Raw genomic sequence first — 26317 nt, forward strand, 5'->3', positions numbered from 1 at the left:
TGTGATTTTTGCCCATGTTCTTAAGAGTCGCTGGGCATCCTGCAGCAGTGGAATAGGCATCGGGTAAGAGGCCACTGTCTTCAGCTGTAAGTGCTGTGAACTGATGTTTTTATGTCATTGTTGAGTTTTTAAACTGTTCGAATACAGATGATAACTTTCTGTGACCTGCTGCTGTGTGTAGGTGGAGGTGTGAGAATCTAGTCTGAGATTCTGTGACTTGTTTTCAAAGTGTCCACTGTGGATTTTGTTTTTTAATGCCATTTTTCTCAGTGAGTTTGAACTGTGATGTCACCAAGGATAACATTCCTCAGTTTTTGTTAATGAGGGATATTTTCTTAGGGTGGATTAAAGGAAGACTCCCATGTGTAGAAAGAGTTTTGAACTTATGGTCTAAAGAGTCATTATGACCTCTTACCTACAGCTGACACATATACCCCAGGTCAGATAAATTTAGAAGTATGTTCAAAAAATATGGACAGTTTGTTCCTTTTTCATTCTTGGCAGGACCAGAGAAGTTCATGGTAATTAGGTGTTACTTTCTTTACGGTAGGAGATCGCCATCTTCTCGTGGGGACCTGTTGTGTTTCACTGGGAGGAGATGAAGACTTTGTAATGAGGATTCTGGTATTCAGTGTGGCAGTGATGAAGTTAGTTTGAAAACTTGTTATTATGGATGTATCCACAAAACAGGATATCGAGTGAACAGAGGCATTCATAGTAAATGAATGATTTCTTTTATATGAAGGTCTACAACAGGCAAAACTAATCTGCAGTTAAAAAAATCAGAAGAGTGGTTTTGAGAGTGAGAGGGGCTGGTGGGAGTGGGTTTGGGGAAGGGGCACAAACCTTCTGAAGCTTCACAGTGATTTGAGTCACGTGACGTTTGTCAGTTCATGGGATGGTACAGCTGAGATGTTTGCATTTCACAGTATGTACCTTCAATCTCAAGAAAAGGAACCTTAAACGGTTAATACATGACAGTTAATTATGCACATGCTGAAGAGTGTAGCGGTAAAGAGCACTGATGTCTGCCCCATATTTGAAATGCATCAAAAAATAAGATGGATGGATGGTGCGTATGTAGTAAGCCAAGTAGAGCAACATCTACAATTATAAAATCTAGGTGGTATGGACATGGGTGTGCATGCTACGTTTCTTTCCATTTTTTGTCCACGGTTATAAATTTGCGTTATAAAATTTAGGGGGAAAGAAAAACAATTGTTATTCCATTTAAAAGACTGTTGTCGGTATTTTGCAGTAAGATGGGTCCAGATGCACTGAATTTAATGTGAAGTACTTTCTCACAGGGAGAATGTGCAGTATTACTGTGAGCTCTTTTTTTTTTTTTTGAAATGAGGCTTTCCAGAATTAAAATGCATGCATGATTCTTGCAAGAATTTCAATAATTCCTAGAAACTGGCAGTAACAGGTAGGGATAGTTTGACTTCCTCACAGTTTCTGAATCACAGCAGATTACAAATTCAGAAATCAGTCAGTATCCTCTGCCGAACTCTAATTAATACTTAAACATGATTAGTCACAAAAGTGAAATCTTGATGGCGATGACCTCAGGTCTTCTAAATGTAAATAAAATTAGATTTAGAGCCCTTTTAATTACCTGTGGTGCTGTGAGTAATTACAGTGGCAATTGATACACTTAATTTTTTGTTGAAGAAAAAAAACTTGCCAAAAGTTGCTCTACACTGTGTACTTAACTCTTTTTTTTTTTTTTTTTTTTTTGTGGTACGCAGGCCTCTCACCGCTGTGGCCTCTCCCGTTGCGGAGCACAGGCTCCGAACGCGCAGGCTCAGTAGCCATGGCTCACGGGCCCAGCCGCTCCGCGGCATGTGGGATCTTCCCGGACCGGGTCACGAACCCGTGTCCCCTGCATCAACAGGTGGACTCTCAACCACTGCGCCACCAGGGAAGCCCCTACTTAACTCTTAAGTAACCATGATCTATGGAAAAGAATGATCTAGGATGCTGTTTTTTAAATTTCTTAAATTAAAAAAAAATTTTATTGGAGTCTAGTTGATTTACAGCGTTGTATTAGTTTCAGGCGTACAGCAAAGTGAATCAGTGATACATACACATATCTTCACTCTTTTTTAGATTCTTTTCCCATAAAGGCCGTTACAGAGCATTGAGTAGAGTTCCCTGTGCTGTACAGCAGGGCCTATTAGTTATCTATTTAGGGCGCTATATTAATTCTATGGAATCATATATCATTTCTTTACTTGGGCCCTCGAATTCATATAATTTAAATGCCTCATATCGCTGAAGTATCACAAAAGGCCAGACTTACCCACAGGAATTGTGTGTATTGGAGAGGGTAGGCTTCTGGGTGGTGGTGCTGGGTAAGTGATAATAATTGATGGTTGGTGGGCAGAGCCTCAAGTGACTCGGTGCGCACAGCCCTGTTGAAGACCAAGTGGAAATCTGTTTTGTCGCCTCATCCTTCTTTCTAATTGCATCACAATACATTGTATAATTCAACCTGTGTGTCACTGTTACTTCTTCCAAGGCATTTCATGCAAGGAGCACGGCGGCTGGCTTGTTATTAACAGAGCCGGGGAGAGAGGAATAATTTTCTCAGGTTCCAACCAAGACGTCTTCTTCCCCACTTTAAGAAGAAAATGTCTTTTTTAATGGAGATTGTTGTAAGGATAATTATTCCCGGAAATAGGAAAACAGCTTCAGTTGTGATAGAGAAGTCCATTTTTCTTGAAAGTTAAAAGATATCTGTAGGAGAATGTGTTTGTGACAAATGGGGAGATGAAAGAAGTTTCTAAAACTCCCTTTTTTTTCTGTGAGCGTGTGTCTCTTAACATAGGAAGCAAAGTAGACCTTCCAGATTTGGTTAAGGCAATATTAACCAAACTATATTAATTTATTAAAGAGAAAACCAATGATTGTACTTAACTGTATTTGTCTCAAGGTTCCCGATTTAAAAATCTACTTATGGCCTTTCTGTCTCATATATTTTCTTATTTTGGACCCTTTTCATCTCCTGTTCCTCGTTTATCTTCATCTCCTCATCTTAAATTCTCATGCAGTTTCTTTAGCTTGAATAATCATTTTGTGATTTTATCATTTCTTTTGGTATCTTCTCTTTTATCATGTGTTAAAATCCTTATCGCAGTCACCTTTTTCCTGCGTCACTTCTGTCTTTGTCATGGATTGTGTTCTTCCGGTATCACTACATTTATCTGCATTTATCCTGGGTGTTTCTTTCACTTGACTCGTAACTGTCTTAGTCTATTTTGTGACCAGGAATTTGGCCTTTTAAAAAAAATAGGGGATCTAAAAGGTGAGCCCTGTAGCCTTCCTGGTGCAGAAAAAATGGTGACGAGCTTCAGATGAAAGCATCCAGGGTGCGCCGGCACCATCAGTGGGTGTCAGAAACATCTCTGCTCCGAAATCATCAACTTTCTCCGCGAGACAGCATGATGAGTTGAGAAGAAGTGGCAGGTTCATTTTTTCCCCCTCTTTGTTTAAGCCATTTATCTTTTAGATCCTTGTCTGCCATCTAAATTGTATTGCCAATTTATTGGGATCTTCACTTGCCTTGTCTTGAAAGACACTGATTTGCATCCAACTTGAGAATAAGGGAGAGAGAAAGTTAATCATCTCTTGGCCTCTCGAACAGATTTGCACTGGGTTTAATTGTAGCATTTGGAATGTTTTCTAGTCCAAGTCTAGATGCAGCTCTGTGTTCACCTGGGTCTTGGTGAGAATATCACAGTGCCCCAGTCCGGAAAGCTTCGCTCTTTGAAAGATCTTCAATTTATGCTTTCGGCACATCTTTCTACATTTGCAATTAACCTAAGCTACGTCCCCTGCTTTTAAACCCTGCTGACTTGTATTAATTGATTATTCATTGAGCGGAGTCATAGTAATGAATGCTCAGTGAGCATTGAGTAGGTGGTACTCAGTCTTGTAATCTTATGCAGCACATCAGAGTAAAGCTCTAGGGTCAGGGTGACCAGTGGCATTCCAGCCCCTGTCCAGGTCTCCGCACCTGTCAGAGGTACCAGCTCCCGCCTCCTGGAATCTCCCTTTGCTGATGGTCAGAGCCCACGGCCAGCAGCAGCCCCCTCACTGCTCCTGGCTTGTACATTCTCAGATTCCTCATCTTCTCCTGGCTCAGGACTGAGCCAGCGGGCACACGTGCACCCTTTGCTGCTGCTTCTGCGGCTGCGTACACACCACGGTTTTCATCAGGGCCTGCCCATATCCAGTGCTGATCACTGCCGGTTCCTCAGGCAGGACACTTTGATGTGCTTTGTGCTCCTGGTCATGCTTCCAAATTTTTCCTGCTTTTCTAAAATTTAAAAAAAAATTGAAATATAGTTGATTTACAATATAGTGTTAGTTACAGGTATACAGCACAGCAATTCGGTTATGCATATATAGTCTTCTTCAGATGCTCTGTCCTTGTATGTTATTACAAAATATCAAGTAGAGTTCCCTGTGCTGTATATACAGTAGGTCCTTGTTGGTTATCTGTTATATAGGAGTGTGTATCTATTAATCCCAAACTCCTAATTTATCCCTCCCCAATCCCCCTTTCCCCAAATTTTTCTTGCTTTTAATGATTCCTCAGTGTCTATGTAGTATATTCACAATTCATCAATATTTCCCTCTTGAAAATTATCCCCACTTTGATGTCACAAATACACACCTCTCTTCAGGGCGCTGTTAAAGCCCCGCATCTGGTCCTGTACCTGACACACTTGTTGAGGAAGGAGGCAGGTGCTGAACCTGAAACACTGGCGCGGAGTGAGAGGTTTGTGGGTTCTCCGCTAAGATTGCCAAGTGCTGCTTCTTGAGACCTTAGTAAAAGAAGTTATGGGATTCCCTGGTGGCGCAGTGGTTGAGAGTCCGCCTGCCGATGCAGGGGACATGGGTTCGTGCCCCGGTCCGGGAAGGTCCCACATGCCGCGGAGCGGCTGGGCCTGTGAGCCATGGCCGCTGAGCCTGTGCGTCCGGAGCCTGTGCTCCGCAAGGGGAGAGGCCACAACAGTGAGAGGCCCGCGTACCACAAAAAAAAAAAAAAAAAGAAGAAGAAGTCATGGAGGCTGCGTGACCATCTCTTCTGAAGAGGGCTCTCACCACAAGCGTGTAAGGCCTCCTGGTCCCTGGTTCCTCAGTGGTGTGGCCGGCAGGCCGGTGTGGACCCCACCGTCTCTTGCATCTGACAGGTTGCCTGGCACATACTAGCTGCTCCAAGGTGTGATGAAGGAATAGATCGTGAGTGAGTGATGCCAGAGAGCAGAGGGAAGACGCTGCCCCTGACCCATGGAAGGGAAAAGCCGACTCCACGTATTAAACTTAAGAGGGCAGACTCGTGGCAGGACTGAGAGTGTCCTGGGACCAGCCTGGGTCACTGGCATCGATGCTGCACCCTCTGGCTCATGCACGCCTGGCAGGTGTCATCCTGGTCTCACCTGTGCCCAAGGGGAGGCAGGGGAAGGAGGGGCGGAGCCCACATGTCTCTTCCCCCCCATTAGCCCTTCTGAGAGTCACCGCTCAGGTCTGTGGTGCTCATTTCCGTTTGGAGACCCTGGAGGCCCCCCTGGATCCAAGCAGCACTGGCACAAGTGTGCGCTCGGTGCCTCAGACTTGTCCGGAGCATGAACCCATCCCTGAGTGGGGCCCTGATTCTCCAGGCGTCCACCAGGCATCGGATTTGTGCCAGATGCTGGGTAGTATCATGTTCTTTCCTCTACACTCAGAGAGGAAAACCTGGAGTCTGCACGGTGATGGAGAGATGATGTGGTGAAGGTCTTAGATGAGGGTGCTGGTGGGGTCAGCAGGCTGGAGAAGGCACAGCAATGTGGGCGGTGCCGAGGGAGGACCAGGCGGCATGAGGGGAGGGAGGGGAGAGGGGCTGGAGGATCCCTCAGTGTCTGCAGGTAACATCAGAAGGTCTGGAACTGACCATCTGCTGGGCGTCCTGATGGTGCACAGGGCCGCTGGAGCCTGCGATGCCATCCCTGAGGGCACTCCAGGCAGTGCTGATTGGAATGCCTTCCTCCCTTCTAGAGGAGAAATGCTGACTGAAGCAGAATCCAGCCCTAGAAGTGTCACGTCCAGACAGGCCGCAGGCAAAACCAGCTGAAGGACCTTTGACAATATGGTGTCGGGATACGTTGAAACTTATTTATTTTGAGAGCAGTGAATGTTCAAAATCCTCTGGGTGTGGACGCAGGAACCCTGTGTCCTTCGGAGGCCTAGAACCCCAGCAGGTGGTTAGTGTCCTAGTGCCTGGTGCCCGCCAGCCCAACATCTGGGGCCGCTGGGACCCAGAGCTTCCCGTTGGCAACTCCACTTTGGGACTTGGTTTTAAGAGAAAATTGTGCTGTGAAGAAACGCATGAAAAAGGGATGTGGGTTTCTGGCAGGATGATTTGATGTTCCCCTGCCACAAAGAATAACTTTACATCAGAATTAGGTACACGTATAAAACACGTTGAATAGACCGTGTTTATTTCAGCATGAGTTTTTAAACATTTTATGTTTAAAAACTCTTGTACTTTCTCTGGGAGGAAAAGGGAAATCCAGCTGCCTGGGACATGGGAGAAATTTCCACTCATTGTGAAATTAATGTCAGCAGCCGTGACTTTGCTCCGTCCTGAAGGTAACTGTTTATTACAGTCGGCATTTAAATCCCCCAATTAATAGGAGCAATTAAACAATAGCTTCATTTCCAGCAAATTAACAACCCTAATAGGTAATTGCGACATAAATGAAGATAAATTTGTTTTAATACAATGAGATAAAAAGAATACAGGCAAGAACGGGATCTCAGATTAAGAATTCGGATTTCACTACTTCACGGAAAACTGGAAAGCTTCGCTAGAAGAAATTAAAGAGAATTTGGCTTTTTAACCATGGCCTGTCTTGACCTAAAGGGTTTTTTTAAAAATATAATAGAAATGTCATATTTTGTGCTCAGGTACACAAGGTAAGGGCACAGGGGTTTTGGCAGAGCTTCTCATTAGGTTTTCACTGACAAGGAACCAAAAGACAAATGCATGGGAGAGTGTTTCCTTTTCATGCACCCCTAAATTCATTTTATGACCTGTTCAGTTACAGGGTGTGTTTCTTTCCTTAATAATATTTGTTATAATTAGGAAACTATTCTGATGGTTTATAGTTTGTCTTGATGAAACGTGGAAGTGGTCAAGCCAGGCCTGTTTTTAGAACGATAAACGTGTCCATACGAAGGATGGTTTGGAAGGGGACAAGTCGGCTTGGGAGAGAGCAGTTGGGTGATTTTAAAGGTAGTGGCAAAAAAGATGAAAGCTTTGCCAGAACAAAGATGATGAGTTTCTCCTTGCGGGTCGCCGTGCCGACAGGAAGATCTAACGCACGTTAAAGAAGAGGCACGGCCTGTCTTTCTGAGGAAGATCTGCATGCTCAGATTTTGGAACTGTAACTTAGAACAGGTTAAACGTCCAAATCTGCTTTGAAAGTTTTTAAACTATGGGGGTTTAGCTAACACTACATCAGTGAGCTCATATACCCTTAGAATAACTCCTTTTGGTAGCTTTGAATCGTCAAATGACGTGTAATCAGCCTAGAGTTCTATACCCCTTGAAAATATTCATCATGTGTAAGGGTAGAGTAGCAGCAGTCTGAGACACGAGGGTCTCAAAACAGAATATCAGAGAGCCGGGGTCCTGCGTATAGACCACGGCCGCTCCGTCACAGTCCCCCAAATCCCCCCCCCGCACACCCCCCCACCCCCCCCGCCCCCCATGCTTGCTTTTTCCACTGTCCAGGTAGAGATCACCTGCATCTTGCAAACCACACAGACCAGGTGTCCTTCCAACGCCTGGAGCTCGTCACTGGCCCGTGAATAGCTTTGACGGCTCCCTGTTGCCTTAAGGATACGATCCACACTTTGCCTATGGGATCCTTAAACATGTGTATCCAGCTGCTTCTCCACCCCTGCTTCTCCTCATGTCCTCACCCCGTCCCCATTGTTGATCCGTCTGTTCATTCATTGACCCACTTGGTGAGTGCTGGTTGAATGTCAACTACATGTTGACCCTAGGAAGGTAAATGAAGCATCCTGTCTAGCATTTCCAGAGTCACAAGGAGGTCCATGGAATTGGCCCATTGTCTTGGAACGAGAGCTGACTGTATTTTCCAATTGGCGGCTCAGTTTGGCTCAGATCCCCGCAGGTGTGTGGGCCAGGCAGGGCTGGGGGTCCCTGTGGTTCACTAATTGTCACTAAGCATCACACAACCCAAGAGGCTTTCGAGGAGACCCCTCTCCCCACTCCCCGCCTCCCTCTCTCTTTTTCATTTTAATGGTTTTTCTGGCATAGCTTCCTCTATTCCCAAAACGTCATATGAAAACAAATCTAGGAGGTGGGTATAGGATTACCAACAACACAGACTACACCCCCTCTAACGTTCATTAACTTTGAGAAAAATTCCACTTCAAACTTTTTTTCATTCCTAAGTCACAAATTCAGAACTACATAGATAATTTGGTAATTAATTTCTACTTAATTAACAAGATAGTTTAAGGATCACTCAACTGTAATTTAAAACTGAGTTGAGACATTAGGGGACCTTTTATTTGTTACTGGAAAATTTACAATCCCTGGTGGTTTTCGTTTTTTATGGGGATTTGCCTGGTAAACCCTCCAAGGTTCTAATGGAAGAGCCTGTCAGTGCAAAGATGCAAAGACAGTTGATGTTCCATTGGGGTGGTAGCGCCTAAACTAGAAATAGAACAATGGCATGAACCCCCCCCCACCCTCAGACTGTGCTTGTAAACTATTTTTGTGGAGCAAAATTCGAGTCTCATGCTAGTTGATTTTCATTAAGTGTGTCTATTATGAACATTTAAAATATTACTGTAATAGATGTATCATTCATACTTAAATTCCTATCTAACATTGTTTACGCAGAACTCCCACCCCATATTGGCCCCAATGGGCTACATACAGCTTTTCCTAGTAGCTGAAGGATCATCCTCTTCCTCAGATTTGGCTTGATTCACACCAGGTTTCTATTTGGCATCTAGCTGGGACTCTACGGCGTCAGTGAAGTGTACATGCCTCCACAGTGCCATCCTGAGCTGCGGACCCCACTTCTCCCCAGGCCCCAGAGTCACCCGCTCCCCAGCGCAGCCCGAGGACGTGGGGCTCAGCTCTGCTCCTTCCAGAAGGGGCCGTGCTGCTCATACAGCAGGGCTCACGTAGCGGAAGCTGATGTTGTATGGGGCGTCATGATGCGGAACGTTCAAAAGCAGATCATTACAAAGCTGGCTGATGAGTTGAGCCTCCTCTGCCTCAGTGAACTGGGGCAAAAGGGAGGGACGTGAAAGGGCAGCCAGTTTGCTGCCTGATGGAGAAGTCTCTGCTCCTCCAGGACCTGCACAGGGAGAAGGTGGGGTCCTAGGAGCCGAGTAACTAAGGCGTGAAGAAAGGATGGGGCTGCAGGGACCACCCAGCGGAGCACTTGAGCAGTTCTCGGTGGTCCCGTCTCTGGTGAGACCTTGGAGCTATGGATGTGGGACGCAGCGGGCCTTGCTCCTGGCTTGGGAGCTGCGTGAGGCTAGAGACCAGGTCACATGCCTCCTCCCCTGCCTCCCCTTCCTTCTCTGGGCCCATAGGTGGCTCTTCAGACGTTTCTGTTAATTGAGTTAATTCAAGTAAATCATTTAAACCAGAGAAGATATCGTGCTGATTAAATTACTAACACTCATTGGACTTTACCAAGAATGTCATAATCGTTAATGAAATTTTAAAAAGCTTAATTTAAGTGCTTAATTGTGGACGTTACCGATGCCAGGTGGTACCACGCGAGAGGAGTGTCAAAGACACCCCCTTCCTGGGGCCTCGTCCTGTAAGTAGAGATCAGGAGGCCAGGACCTGATGTGAATGATGACGTGTCTGGTTTGGGATTGTTACATAATCGCTTATTGCACAATGCCTATGCACCAGGCACTAGGGATTCAGGGCTGAAAAGTAGAATTGCAGCTCTTCAGCGTGGCCCTGACTGTGTGTGTATGTGTGTGTGTGTGTATGTGTGTGTGTTAATGTGCAGTGGTTCTCAGTCGAGGCCTGGGTGAAACACGGAGCTGGTTGTGTTAGCACCTTTGGTAGTTGGGCTGCAGGGTCTCCATAGAGGAAGCTGATGGTTAGAGAGGAAGGCTTGCCTAGGAGAAGTGATGCTCAAGATACGGATTCTGAGAAGGAATTGGCCATGAAGAGAAAGGGAAGCGTGTCTGGGCCGTGGTGGCAACTTGTGTAACAGGATTCAGAGAGCACACGTTGTGGCACCTGCAGTGGGTTCTGTCCAGCTCGGAAGTGGGCAGTGAGCCCGGGGGCCGGCAGCGAGGCTGGAGGGGGGCCGTGTCCTGTTGGGCAGGGACCCTTGTCCTCCCTGGGGTCCGGAACCAGTTAAGGAATAAGACCCTGGAAGATCGGATGACTAGTTTTTATTGGTAAAGCTGTCCTGGGAAATGAAGCTTATCTGGGCTTCCTTCTGTGGGAACCAGAATCAGACAGACTTGCCCATATGGTTCCAGGCAGCGCGGGAGCCCCAGACCAAAGGGATGGAGAAAGGACAGCCGGCCATCACCTAAGTGACTTGTCAGTGGGTTGGACCTTCACTGCAGGGCTTGGGAAGAGGCCAGGAGTGCCTGGGTCATGGGAGCCGGGATCCATGGGAAGTAACAACAGGAGTGGAGAATCCACCCCTCCCAAGCGTGAAAGAGCCCCATTTTGCTGAGAAATTTTGGTTCTGACATCTGTCTGGTGACGGGAGCGTTTGCAGAACTTTGAGCGGGACAAGGCCCGTGAGAGTCACCTTTGCGGAGGTCGCCCTGCAGTGTGTCCCTTGGGTGGCAGTGAGGAGAGGACAGCTTTGGAAGCTGCTTCAGAAACCAGCCACGGGCAGATGAGGTTTGGGTCAGGGCACTGGCAGTGAGGGTGAACTGAAGAGAAGTTCTGGTGGCAGAATCGATCTATTCTGGCTCCTCTGTACAGAGTTAGAGGCGAGGCCCAGGTTGGGCCACGTGGACACTGAGGTGCATCCAAGGGCAGGTGTGGCGTCGGTTATTGGATACACGGTTCTAGAAGCAGGAAGGGCACAGAGCAAGGCTGCATATAGATTTGGGAGCCATAGGCATGGAGAGAAGAGGGCCAAAGAAGGAAGCCTAGAAGCACCCACATTCAGAGAAACGGTGAAGGAGGCTGAGAAAGAGGTTCCAGCCGGGGCAGGACACCCAGGAAAGTCAGCGTCATGGGAGGAGGAACCATCCGCGGTGCCTAGGGCGGCCCAGAGGCCAAGAAGGATGCGGCCTGGCCTCCAGTTGGTCACCAGCGACCTTGGCAATGGCAGGTCCAGCCAAGGGGATGGAGGCGGAAGCCGGGTTGCAGTGGTCAGCAGAGCAAGGGAGAGTCTGTGACGGGACAGGGCCAAAGGGTACACAGTCCCTGTCCTGGGAGCCGTAGAGTCTGGGGGTGGGGGTGCTTCCTTGCCAGGCAGCAGTGTTTGGAGCCATCATGGGGCCCACGGAGTGTCTGAACCCCTGTTCTGCCGCCGGTCCCCCCTCTGCCTTGTTTTCCTCAACCGCGAGGATTAAATGAGTCAGTAGACGGGAAGTGCAGACTGCTGACCCATCGTTCAGATGTAAGGGACAAAGAAGAGTGGGGAGAGGGAGGGGAGGAGGATGCCCCTAGTTACCTGGTGAGAGGTGGGCCTGACTCCCTTGGTGTGACCAGATTCGTTCTTTCTGCTCCTCCTTTAGTGCAAATGATTGGAGAAAGAAAGCAGAAGCAGCAATCAGGCATTAGGCCAGGATTTAATGAGGTCTTATTTGTGAGCTGTCTGAGAGTCTTATTTTCACACACTAATTAAAAGGTGCCATTTATCATGTATCCAATAGAGAATTTAAAATCTGTGGGGAAAGTGAATGTATAACTCGCTTTTCTTGTTGCTTAAGTTTGTAAATAAACTTCTTTCTAGTTGAAGAATGGAAATACGTTTATGAAAGTATACTTAAGGGTACGGCTAGGAAAGAATGATCTCAGAGTCATCACCCAGGTCAGGAAGGGGCCACTGCCAGCCCCCAGGAGCCCCTCGTGCCTCTCCCAGACACCAGCAATTTGCTTGCTTGGTTTTGAAGTTTCTACAGTGTAATTATAGATATGGTTGAAGGGGCTCCTTAAAGGGTATGTTTTATCTATTACCCAAATAAAATTTCAAAATTGTGGAGGGAGTGATATACATTATTCATTCATTCATTCATTTATACTTGAAGATATTTGAACATTTTTTGCCTTCCAGTTTTACTGAGATATAATAAAATATCTATGTAAAATAGATACAAAATTAAAGAAATAGAAGTTTTTTACCTTTGATGAGAACTCCTAGGGTTTATGCCCCTAACAACTTCCATGTATAACCTACAGCTGTGTTAACTATTGTACATTTATCATGCACGTTACATCCCTAGAAAGTGACTTTTAAAATGACACCAAGTACTAGTATTGCCATATCAGGTTAATGAAATTGGTGGGGTGTCTGGTAAAAGAGCAGACATTTTCCGTATCTGCCAACGACAGCATTTCAGACTTAGGCTTAGCGTCTCGGGCAACTTTATAGGAAAGCAAGTCACCAAAATAGGAAAAACATCACACCTCGATGATAAAGAGACCAGATTCTTTTAAGTAATCTCAAGTGATTGTGTTTCTGTTTTCTCATTCGTGCATTGCATGTATTTATATAAAATACGTGATGTATTCATGTGTGGAATGATCCAATGCAGACAAAAACTCAGTGATTATAAAAATTTCCCAGCCAGTGTAATCTGGCGTGTAAGTAATATTCATGTTCTAAGTCTCCTGACATTTAAATGTTCCAAATATCAGGAAAAGTTGATGATTATAGTTACAAGAGAACAGTGCCTCCCTGTCCCTGGCATCCCGTTTCCCTTGGGTTGTTATTGGGGCGGGGGGCCCTTCCACTCACACAGCCCAGCCCAGCCCTGTGGCCCGCAGTGGGCCGGGGGCTTTTCACTGTGGAGGAGATGGTGGCCCAGCCTTACAAAACAGTCCCCTTATCTCCTTTTCCTTCTTTTTTTTTTAAGTTTGTTATTTATTTATTTGTTTGTTTGTTTGTTTTGCGTTACGCGGGCCTCTCACTGTTGTGGCCTCTCCCGTTGCGGAGCACAGGCTCCGGACACGCAGGCTCAGCGGCCATGGCTCATGGGCCCAGCTGCTCCGTGGCATGTGGGATCTTCCCGGACCGGGGCATGAACCCGTGTCCCCTGCATCAGCAGGCGGACTCTCAACCACTGCGCCACCAGGGAAGCCCCTCCTTTTCCTTCTTAAGTCAGATACTTCCGTTGTTCTTTATTAAGTGTCCCCCACTTTTATGGGTGATCCTGTAACTCCTAAAGCAGTCTATGTATTTCAGAACAAAATATTTGTAACTCATTTCTTTTCTTCCGTGTGTGTGTAGACATAAAAATTATGGAGAAATACAGAAAATAGGGTTGAAGGTTCTAGTTAAATTTAAAAGCATGCTACCAGTTATTAGCAGTTGTGACTTCGTTTTTTTTTTAAATAAATGTGGCCAAGCAATAATTCAGTGGACGGAAGAACCATAGTACTTAACGTGTGGTTCACGCTTTGCACAGCCCTGTTCTGTGAGAGGGTTTATTGGGAAAAGGTTCTCTCTGCCCATGAACTTGCTCTTTCTAGCCTCCACGTGGGAAGGAGGGAACATTGATTTGCATTTGGAGTTTCATAAAATGAGGATTTTAATAACATATTTGACTTGTCTTAGAAAGTTTCTCAAATTTCCCCTTAGAGTAGAAAACACTTATAGAAAATGTCTATGAAGTTCTCCCAGCAGCTTTGCCCTGTTTAATTCTGACATTTGTGTTTTTTCTATGAGATTTAAGGTGAAAGTCAGTATGGTCATCCAACTGAATAGTGACTCTGAGGCCAGGAGTAGTTGAACACAAAAACAACTTTTTGCTCTTTTTCAGAAAAAAAAAAGAAAAAAATAGAAGTAAATTGGCAGTCCCCCAAACAATCATGATTTTAAGTTAATTTGCTTTTGGTTTGGGGATTTCAGTTCACCTGTAAGACACACGTTTTGCGGCTGTTGGAATCTGATCTTAGGTTTTAGTTTTGAGTTCACATAATGATTTTTAAAATATTCTAATGTGCGTCTTCAAAGACCCCAGATCGATACGCCAATGGTTTTGAAATGACAAAGTGTTGCGATATTCCTCTGTAATTTAAACGTGATTAGCTGATGAAGCTTATGATCAATACACTACGGGAAGATAAATTAATTGATATCATCCTTTCAGGATGATAAGAGGCCTCTCGGAGGTGGGATGTAACTAATGAAGCTGCTTCTTCATCTCTGTGAGCCATTTTTTATATATTGCATTTTCACTTAATCATATTTATACTATCATTCATTTACATGAAAACCATAAGCTGTGGACAAACCAGTTCCTTATAAAAATTATGTTCATTTGGAAAAGAAATTATCTGAGGACACTGTGTGTGCTCCTTCTATAACATAAGCTATTGCTGGGGACAGTGGTGTGTTTCCTTTGCGTGGGTATTTTTTAAACCAGCAACCTATCTGGACAAAGATAAGGATTGAATATCATTGAACTTAATTACAGCTATTCCCCAAAGGCACGCATCTATTCAAATAAAAGCTGTAGTTATTCTCCTGTAGTGACACCTATTGGTGTAGGAAGAGTTTTCTAATCGTTGACTTCCTTTCCAGTTAAATCCAATATGCTTTATCAGCCAGCCTATTTGCCAAGAGAAGTTATGGCTGGTTGAATTTAGATTTGTATTGATTAAGATAAACTCCCAATGTGTATAGCCATATATTTAAATTAAAAAAGTCTTTGACATAATTACATGTCCTTGAATATAATTCTGTGCAGTAGCCTGTAGAGTTAAGAGTAATTCTTTAGGCTATGCAAAAAAACAGATTTTTGATTTTCCAAAGGGTTTGGTTTAAATTACCCTGTCTTATTTGGGATTATTTTTGCTGCAAGTAACTGGGGGGAAAGTCCTATTATTAGAATAATTTAAACAGGATAGGTGTGTATTTTTGTGTTTTACATATAAAGTGTCTGAGGTTTGCACAAGGCTGCCGAGCCAGAGGCCTAGCCCCTAGAAGGGGCTTGTGTCCCACCAAGTGTGGCTTCCTTCTGCAAGGTCGCTTCCAGAGCTACAGCCAACATATGTGCTTTTTACACAGCAAGAAGGAAAAAGACATAAGGAAGAAATGGGCCAGGGGCAGCTCTCTCAAGGATGTTTCCTGGATGCCGCCATGTGACCCTCCTGCTGCCATCCCATTGGCCAGAGCTTGCTTGCATGGCCACATTTAGCTGGGGTGCAAGGGGATGGACCGGAGGAAGCTCCAGGAAATGTCATATCTATTCTGGTAGTCCTGTGCCCAACTAAAACTCAGGAATTCTGTTACCGCAGATGAAAGGAATAGTGGATGCCGGAGACAGCCCTCGGTCTCTGCCACATTCCCTCTGTTTGGAAACCAGCCTCACGTAGACTTCTTCTGTCTTCCTGTCCACTAGTTGCCCAGAAGATTGTTGCCACGAGGAAGAAGCAGCAGCTGTCCATCGGGCCCTGCAAGTCCCTCCCCAACTCTCCGAGCCACTCATCTGTCTGTTCGGCACAGGTGTCTGCTGTGCACATCAGCCAGGTATGTTGGGCCCGTGAGAGGTTGGACTGAAAAGCAGGTCAGAACCCAGGAGGACACACCTGCCCAATAGTGTTCTCAGCCGGCTCCAAGGTGATTTTTTTTTTTCTTTTCAACTTTATAAATAACAGCATGTTGGTAATTGACTTAACATCTCCTTCAGAAACTGCTGTGGCCAAGTGGTTTTTATGGGAATCATTCTTTAATATTTCCCGTTTTCACGCTGCCTGTGTTATGAGGCATGCTGGCTGGAGTGGAGGTGCAGGGTGTGCACTACCATCTCTGCTGTTGATTTAAATGACCCCACGGTGGTCCTCATTCATGTCTGCTTGTAGGTTGGGCAGCTGTGGGTGAATCTCAGTGGCTAATCCTACAATATGCTTCAATACGGTAGCAGCCCTCAGTTATAATTCCCGTCTCCCTTAGGCCCTATGGAAACTAGTATCTTTCCATTGCAACATTTTGCTGTTTACTTGGGAATAAACAATATAATTGTCACTTTGAAGAACCTAACCAAAAACCCAGTAAGGAACTGTTGGCTTATTTTTGCCTGCCCGTGTGTCTTCGGTTAACATTTCTTAGGCGGGTGTTATACTGACACTCTTTAAAGAGATGTAGCGAGAAGGTTTGGTATCGTGCTTTTGGTAGCTTGAAGAGTCAGGAAGTGTGTTTACAGTGGGGTCCTGTGAAGGCACGCTCAAGGATGTTAAATCCCACTCTAGGCATCTGTAATTCTCTCTGAATCTTGAAGTATCTTCCAGAAGCTTTCACATTTTCAAGAGGTCATTTTCCTCTTCTTTTTATTTTTTTAAATGAATTTTTATTGGAGTCTAGTTGATTTACAATGTTGTGTTAGTTTCAGGTGTACAGTAAAGTGAATCAGTTACACATATACATATATCCACTCTTTTTTAGATTCTTTTCCCATATAGGTCATTACAGAATACTGAGAAGAGTTCCCTGTGCTAGACAGTAGGTTCGTATTAGTTATCTATTTTTATATATAGTAGTGTGTATATGTCAGTCCCAATCTCCCAATTTATCCCTTCAAGAGGTCATTTTCAAAATGTGAGTTTTGGTTCTACTAGGCAAAATCGCACTCTTTCTCCTTCTAATCTGGAGCAGTGAAGGGACTGTAGAAACCACTTAGTTCAACCAACTCCTTCCCTTTTCAGAGGAAATAGAAAATAATGACATTTTAATGCTCAGATTTTTTAACATCTTTACTGGAGTATAATTGCTTTACAATGGTGTGTTAGTTTCTGCTTTATAACAAAGTGAATCAGCTATACATATACATATGTCCCCATATCTCTTTCCTCTTGCGTCTCCCTCCCACCCTCCCTATCCCACCCCTAAGTGGTCACAAAGCACCGAGCTGATCTCCCTGTGCTACGCGGCTGCTTCCCACTAGCTATCTATTTTACATTTGGTAGTGTATAAGATCAAACGAAAGAGACTTCTCTCTGTCTTAAGTCACTTTTCTTAGACAAAATGATGCTGAGCTGATCGGTCTGTTCTAGGATGAAACTGTGCCTGCTTGATGCTGATGCCACCGGCCAGGCCGCGCCTCCATGCAACTTGCTGGCTTGTGGGTTATGACCCCACGCAGGTGGCGGGTTAGGCTCCTGGAGCGTGTCCTAACAAAACCTTGGCTTTCAATCATTACAGACAAGTAACGGAGGCGGGAGTCTGAGCGACTATTCCTCCTCTGTCCCGTCCACGCCGAGCACCAGCCAAAAGGAGCTGCGTATCGACGTACCGCCCGCGGCCAACACGCCCACACCCGTCCGCAAGCAGTCCAAGCGCCGGTCCAACCTCTTCACCGTGAGTGTCCCCCCGGGGGGCGCGGGTGGGGAATCGGAGCATGGTTCCTGCTCACCTAGCGGTCCTCTGGCCGCCAGGTGGCTCAGCGACAGGTGTAGCATCCAAACCAAATGAACGAGAAGAGTGCTGAGTTCTGTGGAAGTCTCAGAAAATTATAAGATGCCGAGATGGAGATGTTGAGCAAAGTTTCTCAGTTGCAGGGAGTCCTGACCTGTGTCAGAAATGAAGAGCAAGGGGTTTGTGTAAAGGTCTCTGTTATCCTGTGACTTTCTTGGTCTCTAGCTAAAGACTTGTCACAAGAGATACATGGAGGTGACAGACTCTGCCAGCATTCCCCAAACGTGTGCATCAGGCCTTTCAGATGAGGTGTCTAAAGCCGTATCAGTGCGCAGACCCCCTTCTCCTCAGGCTGGAGCACCGAGGACTTAGCTCAGGGTCTTTAGCAGCGCACAGACAGAAGCCAGTCCACTTGGACTTTTCTTGAGAACCGTCTGCAGAGCATTTGAAAACTCGACATCAGCTCTCAGGGCTCAGGTTTAGGAACTCAGAATCTGTGTGCGGCCCAGGCGTGTGTCGTTTTTAGAAGTTCCCTGGGCAGTTGGGATGCAGAGAACCGCTGAACTACAGAGGACACAAAAGTGCTGCCACCCTGTCGCTTCCCTTACACACAGCAGACATTACCAATCAATCATGGAAGGCTTTGCAGTGGAGCCCAGAACTCGGGGCCACAGAGCTCCAGGCAGAGCTGCTACTGCCTTGTGACTGGAGTCATTTGATTTGAGAAGAACACTTTCCCTCCTGGGACTAGGTCTGCGCATTACAAGTGTATGCTTTCAAAGCAGGGGTTCTCAACCAGGCGGTTTTGCACTCCCAGAAATTCGGCCATTTCTGGAGAAAGTTTGAATTGTCTCAGTTCGGGGGTGGGAGTGGGTGTGGTCCTGCAGACATCTAGTCTGCGTAGCAACCATGGAGCTGCTAAACATCCTGCGATGCACAGGCCAGCCCCACAACAAAGAGGTCTCCGGCCACCAGTGTCAGGGTGCCCTGTTGTAAACCATTTGACTTCTCCTCTTGGTTGATTATTGCTGACTTAGAGGCAAAGAAGTTCAGTATTTCCTGGCTTAAACTGAAGGAAGATTCTGCAGCGGTGGCTGCAAGTCTCTTATCTGACCCACTGCCCTTGCTTGGAGATGGCGTTCTTTCTTCCTTTTTCTTTTTTTTTTCCCCTTGGCGGCACTGCGAGGCTTGTGGGATCTTAGCTCCCCCACCAGGGACTGAACCCGGGCCCTCGGCAGTGAAAGCATTGAGTCCTAACCACTGGACTGCCAGGGGATTCCCTGAAGATGGCGTTCTTGATGGTGAACGAGGCTACCAAGTACGATAGATCCCCTGTCCCTTTCCCACCACGTTCATAACAGTTTTCCCATCAGATAAGTCTGTAGTGCCAAGGTCTATTGCCAACAGCGAACACCCGCTCCTCACAACTCTCCCCTTCCCTTTGCTCTTTTCCCTGTGCCCTGTGAGTTCTGGCAGATGCTGCTATTGGAGGGCCAGAGTGAGGATCAGACAGGCTCAGACCCTGTCCTGCACTGCCAGCAGCTGTTTGACCTTGGGCAACTTACTTAATCTCTCTGAGCTGGAAACAACAGTAGTTGTGGTGAGGCTGCTAAGAAGATTCCCTGTAGGGGCGAAGGGTCTTTGTGGCCTGGCTTTCATTTTTATCTCACCACCACTAATGTTATGGAATGATTTCTCTTAATGCATAAGCAAAAGTAGCTGTAGAGGGCTTCCCTGGTGGCGCAGTGGGTAAGAACCCGCATGCCAGTGCAGGGAACATGGGTTTGAGCCCTGGTCCGGGAAGATCCCACATGCCATGGTGCAGCTAAGCCCGTGCGCCACAGCTACTGAGCCTGTGCTCTAGAGCCTGTGAGCCACAACTGCTGAAGCCCGCCCACCAAGAGCCCGTGCTCCGCAGCAAGCGAAGCCACCACGATGAGAAGCTCGCGCACCGCAACAAAGAGTAGCCCCTGCTCGCCGCAACTAGAGACAGCCCGCGCATGGCAATGAAGACCCAACACAGCCAAAAATAAATAAATTAAAAAAAAAAAAAAGAAAGTAGTTGTAGGGCTGTGTAATAGATTGGGAGGGAGGTAATTAGGTGTCTGCAAAATACAGGTGAATATCTGATATGCGTAAATCTGTACATGAATAAGATGCTTTACTGTGGCATTTCCTCAAACATACGGAGAATAACAGCAGTCACCTAAGCAGCACTTCTGGCTTATCCAACACCTGTAACACTTCTGTACGCCCAGGTGGGGTCTGTCAGTTGAGAAAGTGTCACCTCACAGAACAGGCTGTGCACTGACTCATGGGTCAGTGGACCTGAGAAGCCCATTGCCGAAGATGCAGAGAGACTGGGCCGTGAGCAGGACACCAGCGTAGCGGGGAGGGGTGGGGGCTCTTGAACGTGGACCAGAGTACCTTCTGTATCTTTGCCACTCCTTCTAGGGTGTGGCAGGAAGAGGGAACACCCAGGCTCACGACACCTTCTAAGGGTCACCTTTCGTGGTCACTGGCTTTGGTTTCTGTTCAAGGTGAGAGGTGAGAACCAGGAAGTCTCTTTAAAATGGGTCTGCTCTGACACGTGCCCATCCCCACCCTTTATAAGGGCAGCCCTGGGGCTGGAATGTGCCGGAAAATAGTGTCCCGGACCCTGCCCACTGGGTAACTGACAAAGGAGACAAGTGTAAGGCAGGAAGAAGCAAAGGAACGGTAACTCGGGTAATAAACGTTCCCTTCCCCTCTGCTGTCTGTGCAGCTGTGTTCTGTTTTCTATCAGGGATAGTGTTATGGGAGCTAACCCACGTTCAAGAGGAAGCGGATTAGAGATCGGGGGGCTCTGCCTGCCAGGAGGAGAGCGGAGACTGGAGCGAGGGGGCACTCTCCCCGCTGCTGGAGCGGCACACATGTACGCACCGCCGCCGCGTCCAGGCACCCGGGCAGAGGCCAGGGGAGCAGCTGTCCAGGCCGGGTGGGGCAGTGCCGGAGCCAATAAGAATTCATCCTTGTGATGGCGGAAAATCCTCATTTGTTATGTCATAATTAACATAGCTAGTGTTGTGGGGGCCTGCCTGTGACCCTGTGCAGGATCAGTGCTTGATCTCTTTAAGTGCTGGAAAATGGTCTGAGAGTAAATACACCCTTTTAGAAATCGAATCCGGCTGCTCGGCTGTCATTAGCGGGAACAGGAATCAGGTCATGGAAGAAGCTAACCTCATGGTGGGTTTGCATCACGGCGTTCACGGAAAAGACGGCTGAGATCCTGTATCTTCGTCATGACTGGGTTTGACATTGAACAAGACGATGATGGTGATGGTGGTGGTGCCGGGTGGTTGTTGTAGGTTGAAGATCTTAGAAGTGTCAACTCCACTAGATGTCAGTGTCATCCAAGGAATGACAAGAAGCAAATTAATTTTGAAATTGTAGCCACTTAGGAAACTAAATTCTCCTTGTTACCGGTTTGAATCTATTCTTAAATATGTAAAATTTCATAGACTCTTCATCCCTGGCGATTATTGGTAGTTACTGACTTAAATTGGCAAAAGTGTATTTATTGAAAAGCGTGTATTAGGAGGACAGCAGTACCATATGCCAAACGATCCTAGTGAATAAAAATCCACGCAGGCTGGGACAGTAAAGCCCAGATGAGGGAGCATTGTCCTCCTTGTTTATTAGACCCTCATAAAGAGGCCAGAGTTAATTAAGTAGTACACACACCATTTTTCAAATAACGTGCTTATGAATTGTATAAACTTCGGATCTGATGACCTGTAAATGTACCACTCTGGGCTAACATTCTTCAGTCCCAGATGTTTCTGTTGGCATATACACATGTGCAGAAATAAGCAAAAATCTTAAGCAAAAATAAATCACACGCACCTTTCACAAAATAGTACAAACTTAAAAAAGTCTCTCCTGTAGTAGCAAATTATGTGTTATATTGGCGGTAGGAACGGTACTTCACTGATAAAAAAGCTAAATTATATCCTATCTTGCTTATTTCTTTGAGAAAAAAATCATTGTTTTGAGAAAAGAAATATTCAAAGGCTATCTCCATTCACTTCCTGGTTCTGTAATATTGGCACTTAGGATGATTAGTTTAGTAATCATGGCCCTAATTTACATGGGGTTCAAATGTTTTATTAGGAAATATTTTCAAACATATAGGCATTAAAAAAAACACATGCATGTACTCACCGTGCAACTCAGCAAATACGAGCATTTTTCTGCCACTGCAGCGGTTACTTCTTCTAGAAATAACAGTCACAGGTAAACTGTGCCCCTCCAGAATACATCCCCCTGACCCCTGGTCCAGGGATCGGCATTCACTTGGATTTGGTGTCTGTTATCTGTATCCGTGTCTTAAACTCATTCCAGTACGTGTCCACAATTGTACATTGCTTTGCCTGTTTTCAAGCCTTATAATCCTGGTGTCCCTTACATGGTATTTTTTAAAGCTTACCATATAATGCCGACACCCCGAAACAGAGCCAAGCATACCCAGTAACCTAAGATTGTGAAAAAGGCATAGCCCAGCTCATAGAGACGCTCTGTAAAAACAAGGCAGCAAAATTGATAGTCTAAATAGACCTGTTTGAATGGTATTTTGTCTTCTGTAGAGAAGGGGAGCATGGATCCTATTATATGTGTTCCAGCAGCCTTCGACTTACTCATCAGTTAGAAAGGGGAAAGCAGGTTTCTGTTTAATCGTGAGGGCTCCTGTCAGCAATGCGGCCTGTCCTTGGAAGCAGGCAGCTGATGGGGTGCCCCTTCACGGCTGCTTTTATCACCTGGGGGAAAGTTAACCGTTCCTCTAAAGAAGGAGATGGTAATGAGAGTTATCCTAGCCTTTCTTTCCTCTGTGTTCGCTGTTTGCGGAGGCTACGCGGTCCCACTTCTGGCTCCCCCCGACCTTCTGTGATGGGTGTGATAAACTCCCGTTAGGCTTCTGGTTGTGTGTCAGGCTGGATGCGTTGCACACTCACTCCTGACCCAGGCAGCGGTACCCAGAGAGACTTCGGCTCTGATGATTTCACGGAGCCATTTCAGCTGGAACGTAAGGACGTGGGTGATGTAGTCTCAGAGTTGGCAGAAACATCAGGAGACCTTACTGGGAATTTGTACGTGCTGCAGTGTCTTATGTCCAACGGGTTTGTTTTAGTTTCGTTGTTGGATTTCAGTTTTATGATGTATATCACAGCCTGTCGTACCAAAAGTCACTGTAAGACAGCGATACAGCAAACCCTTTTGTCTAACAAATAACCACTGGTCTGTCTTGAAATTTTAGTTTTATGACTCTCTCCACCAACGTGTTGGAGCTGTAGGGAATTTCTGTTGCATTTTGGCAGTGAAGTCTTACATCACTTTCAGCCTCCTTCATCTCAGGGAGTGTGGTCAAACATGGAGCTTATTAGTTCATAATCCTGCTTCGTGTGGAATCTGGAAATTCTACTCTGACGACAGAGTGGCTGTGAGGACAGATGTGCTGCCTTGAGGAAGATGTTAATTTTTTTAATGTTTGTTTTGCTAATTATTCTGGTTAATAGAGAATAATGACGATAGATTTCCAGATTTAGAAATTTAGCATTCATAGAATTCTGAAAGTACCATTAATGGTCTCTGTTGATTTAAAACAATTTTAAAAGTCATTGCCATGAGCTTTGAATCTCATTTTACAAATAGTAACCTCAAATTCCAGCTTTCTTATGAACTGAGATGTAGGGAAAAGAGAATTTAAGGCTGTTACGTACCTCTTACCACAGATTATTAATTAAAGAGAAAAGTGAGCCCGCAACTCTTAACTAAAATTCACGACAAGGAATTGATAGATCTCTATTTCTTTCCTAGCCCAAAGGTTAAACGTCATGTTTTATGTTCTTCTGCAACTTTCTATTGGTTGCCTGTTTCGTTTCCTGGTACTTCATCCCAGGCGTCTAGCATCCTAAAGAAAAAAAGCACACGGGGCCTGGCACTTAGTAGGTGTTCAGTAAATAAATGTCGGCTTCTTAGCATCATCGAAGAAGCCTGTCTTCTAAGGAGTCCTTGTGCCCCTTGCAGTCCCAGATCCTGGTTTACGTCATGGGGACTTTTCTCCCTTATGCCCTACGACATCGCTCCCTTGAATATTTAAAAAAAAAAAAAAAATCAGCGACTCCATCTCACACCCTTTAAAACTGGATTTCATTAGCTTCTCACTGCCGCCCTGGACACCACAAAGGCTGTTCATTTCATATATCATCCCAGATTTGAAAAGCACATGAAAATGTTTCTCCATTTTCAATATTGCGTGAGTAATGTTCCCATTGAAAAGTAATGGAGTGGAGTTGTCACTTGTCAGCACGGTTATTAAGGAGGACGAATCTCAGATCTTTCTCTCATAATAAAATAAATCTGTCAGAAAATCATTGTGCTCACACTTTCTCACGCCACCAAGAGAGGAAGACTTAGCTGTGGTGCTCCTTCAGTGTCCCCAAGTCACCGTGTGCTGGAGTTGTGGCTTCCGAACTGGGGTGACCACTGCCGCCGTCCCTGCCGATTGCCCGCTCCCGGGCAGTGCACGTACATCAGCAGTACGGCCAGGGAAACTGTTCAGGAACTTGGCAAACAAAGCCACTCATTTTTCCCCAGAGTACTGATGTTTTGCCCCAAAAGGTATTTTCAACTTTTTTCCCTTTGTTATTTTTTGTGGTATCTCAAACTAGTTTTAACTTTGAATTTGCTCTTTTCTAGCTATCCAGAAGCAATCAAAAGGAACATTAATGGCACCTTGATACAAATTAAGGGTGTCCCTTTGAATTGCACAGCTGAAACGTTAATAGAATTTTTTAAATCCTTCAGATGTTCATTAAGTATATACATTTATGTCATAGGTTTCCCAAACAAGCAGCGAGGAATCCTCTCCTCATCAGCTGGATTAACTGCAGCTTTAGAATGTGTTTTCCCGTTGGGCGTTACTTTCCTGTATGGTCCGTTGGTTTCTAGTAATTGAATTTTGAACTCTTTACAAAAGAATTAAAAGATAATTTTGCAGTGGAAAAGTAGGAAGAAAAGTTTAGAAAACTCCCTGTAACGTCCTGGCTCGGTGGAGATGGACGCCCCAGCGGGCTGCTCCTGGGTTGTGTGTGCGCACGTGGGTACACACATAGCTCATCCAGGGCTTCTGGGCGTGTGTTTTGCAGAAACCGTGCAGGTGGGGGCTCACCTCCACGATCTGTGAACCGCAGCCCTTCCCCAAATGCTAACTTTATTTTTACTTTGCAGTCTCGGAAAGGGAGTGACCCAGACAAAGAGAAAAAAGGCCTGGAGAGCCGGGCGGACAGCATCGGGAGCGGTCGAGCCATCCCAATTAAACAGGTAAGCTGCTTCCCCCTTCCTGTCCCTGTAGCCGGAGACACACCCCGGCTCTCTGCTCGCTGTGATGCTGGTTCGTGCGCCAAGGTTTGTTTGATGTGCTCTGTTGATGAATGTAGAAGTCACTCACTTGACATCGATTAGAAGAGGTTCCTGTGTGTATTAAAATAGGATCATTAGAATAAGAAGAGGGAAATGTGACAACAGATCTAATGAAGTGCAGTCTGCCCGCCTGCATATGGAGTGTGTTTGGAGGCTGCACTGGCTTCAAAGGCTGCCTTTGTAGCTCGGCTTTGATTGGGCCGCTGGCCGCCAGTCGACTGGGGTAAATCAGATCGCCATACAAGAGCCCCTTGTGATCACAGGAGTAGCCCGACGTGGCCCTAATTTGCTGTCGCAGACGGACATCTGAACACTGTTTCAGGCTGGTTTGTAACAACGAGGCAATTAGTTGTGATAATCATAGCCGGTGTGTCAGCTGTGCGCTCTTGTTTGTAATTTGCTAATGAAGGAATTGTAACTTTGATTAGGTTCAGTTTCATTTAGACCTTATTATATAAGGGAACATTTACAGCTGTAATGCGGGGCCTTAATTAAACTTCCTCATTACACAACAGGACTCGAATGCAGGCATTTGTTTTGGCCTATGTTGCTAGCCTGGAATCGTTTTTCATTAGCCCAGAAGCCGGGTACCAAATTACTTTATGTCTCAAGTAAAACGGGAATTCATCGGACCTATTTGGCTGCGGTAGTTCCCAGGAAAATAAAAATAAGTGTTCAGCCCGGCACCATGGCTTCTGGAAATGCCATCTTTTAGTTTGTTAAAGAAGGCCAGTTGATTTAGAGTGCATTCTGCTTCAGAGGAGGAGGAATCTGTGGGCAGGATAACAGCTTTGCCTCTTCTCCGGGTACTTAGATAGTTTCACCAATCCTGTAGGAACTCGTGTTGGCACTGACCACCCTTGAAAAGGGCTGGAGTCTATCCACAGTTTAGTTTAATCCATTTGAAACAGTAGGAATACAGCTTTAGCTGGGGGCCGGGCAATTTCTGCACGGACGTGTGGGGAGGGACAGGGTGGATCAGGCCCCAGCGTCACAGGCGAGACCAGAGCAGGAAGTCCACGAGGTTTTCATAAGACCTGTTCAGACACTGAGCAGCCAGTGTGTGGGCTGGCATGGAGAACCACCAGGGAAAGACTCTCTTCCCTCCTCTTTGCTGTTCTCCCTTTTTTTTGACTTTTGCATTTAAAAAAATTTTTTTATTGAAGTATAGTTGACTTACAATGCTGTGTTTAATTTCTGCTGTACAGCAAAGTGATTCAGTTATACATATATGTATT

General features: G+C 45.8%; 1 protein-coding gene across 6 annotated transcripts in view; it reads left to right on the forward strand.

Annotated features, from left to right (window-relative positions):
• The window catches only part of AGAP1 (ArfGAP with GTPase domain, ankyrin repeat and PH domain 1), a 566346-nt gene that overhangs the window by 259911 nt on the left and 280118 nt on the right, over window positions 1-26317 (forward strand). For all 6 annotated transcript variants that reach the window (XM_081243347.1, XM_081243348.1, XM_081243351.1 and 3 more), the window contains exons 7-9: window positions 15613-15740; window positions 17409-17564; window positions 24888-24980. In XM_081243347.1, coding sequence (XP_081099473.1) covers window positions 15613-15740; window positions 17409-17564; window positions 24888-24980 — 377 coding nt within the window. The remainder of the gene's footprint in view (window positions 1-15612; window positions 15741-17408; window positions 17565-24887; window positions 24981-26317) is intronic.

The sequence above is a fragment of the Mesoplodon bidens genome (assembly GCF_964165515.1).
Source record: "Mesoplodon bidens genome assembly, chromosome: 8".
In the NCBI taxonomy this organism is placed as follows: domain Eukaryota; kingdom Metazoa; phylum Chordata; class Mammalia; order Artiodactyla; family Ziphiidae; genus Mesoplodon; species Mesoplodon bidens.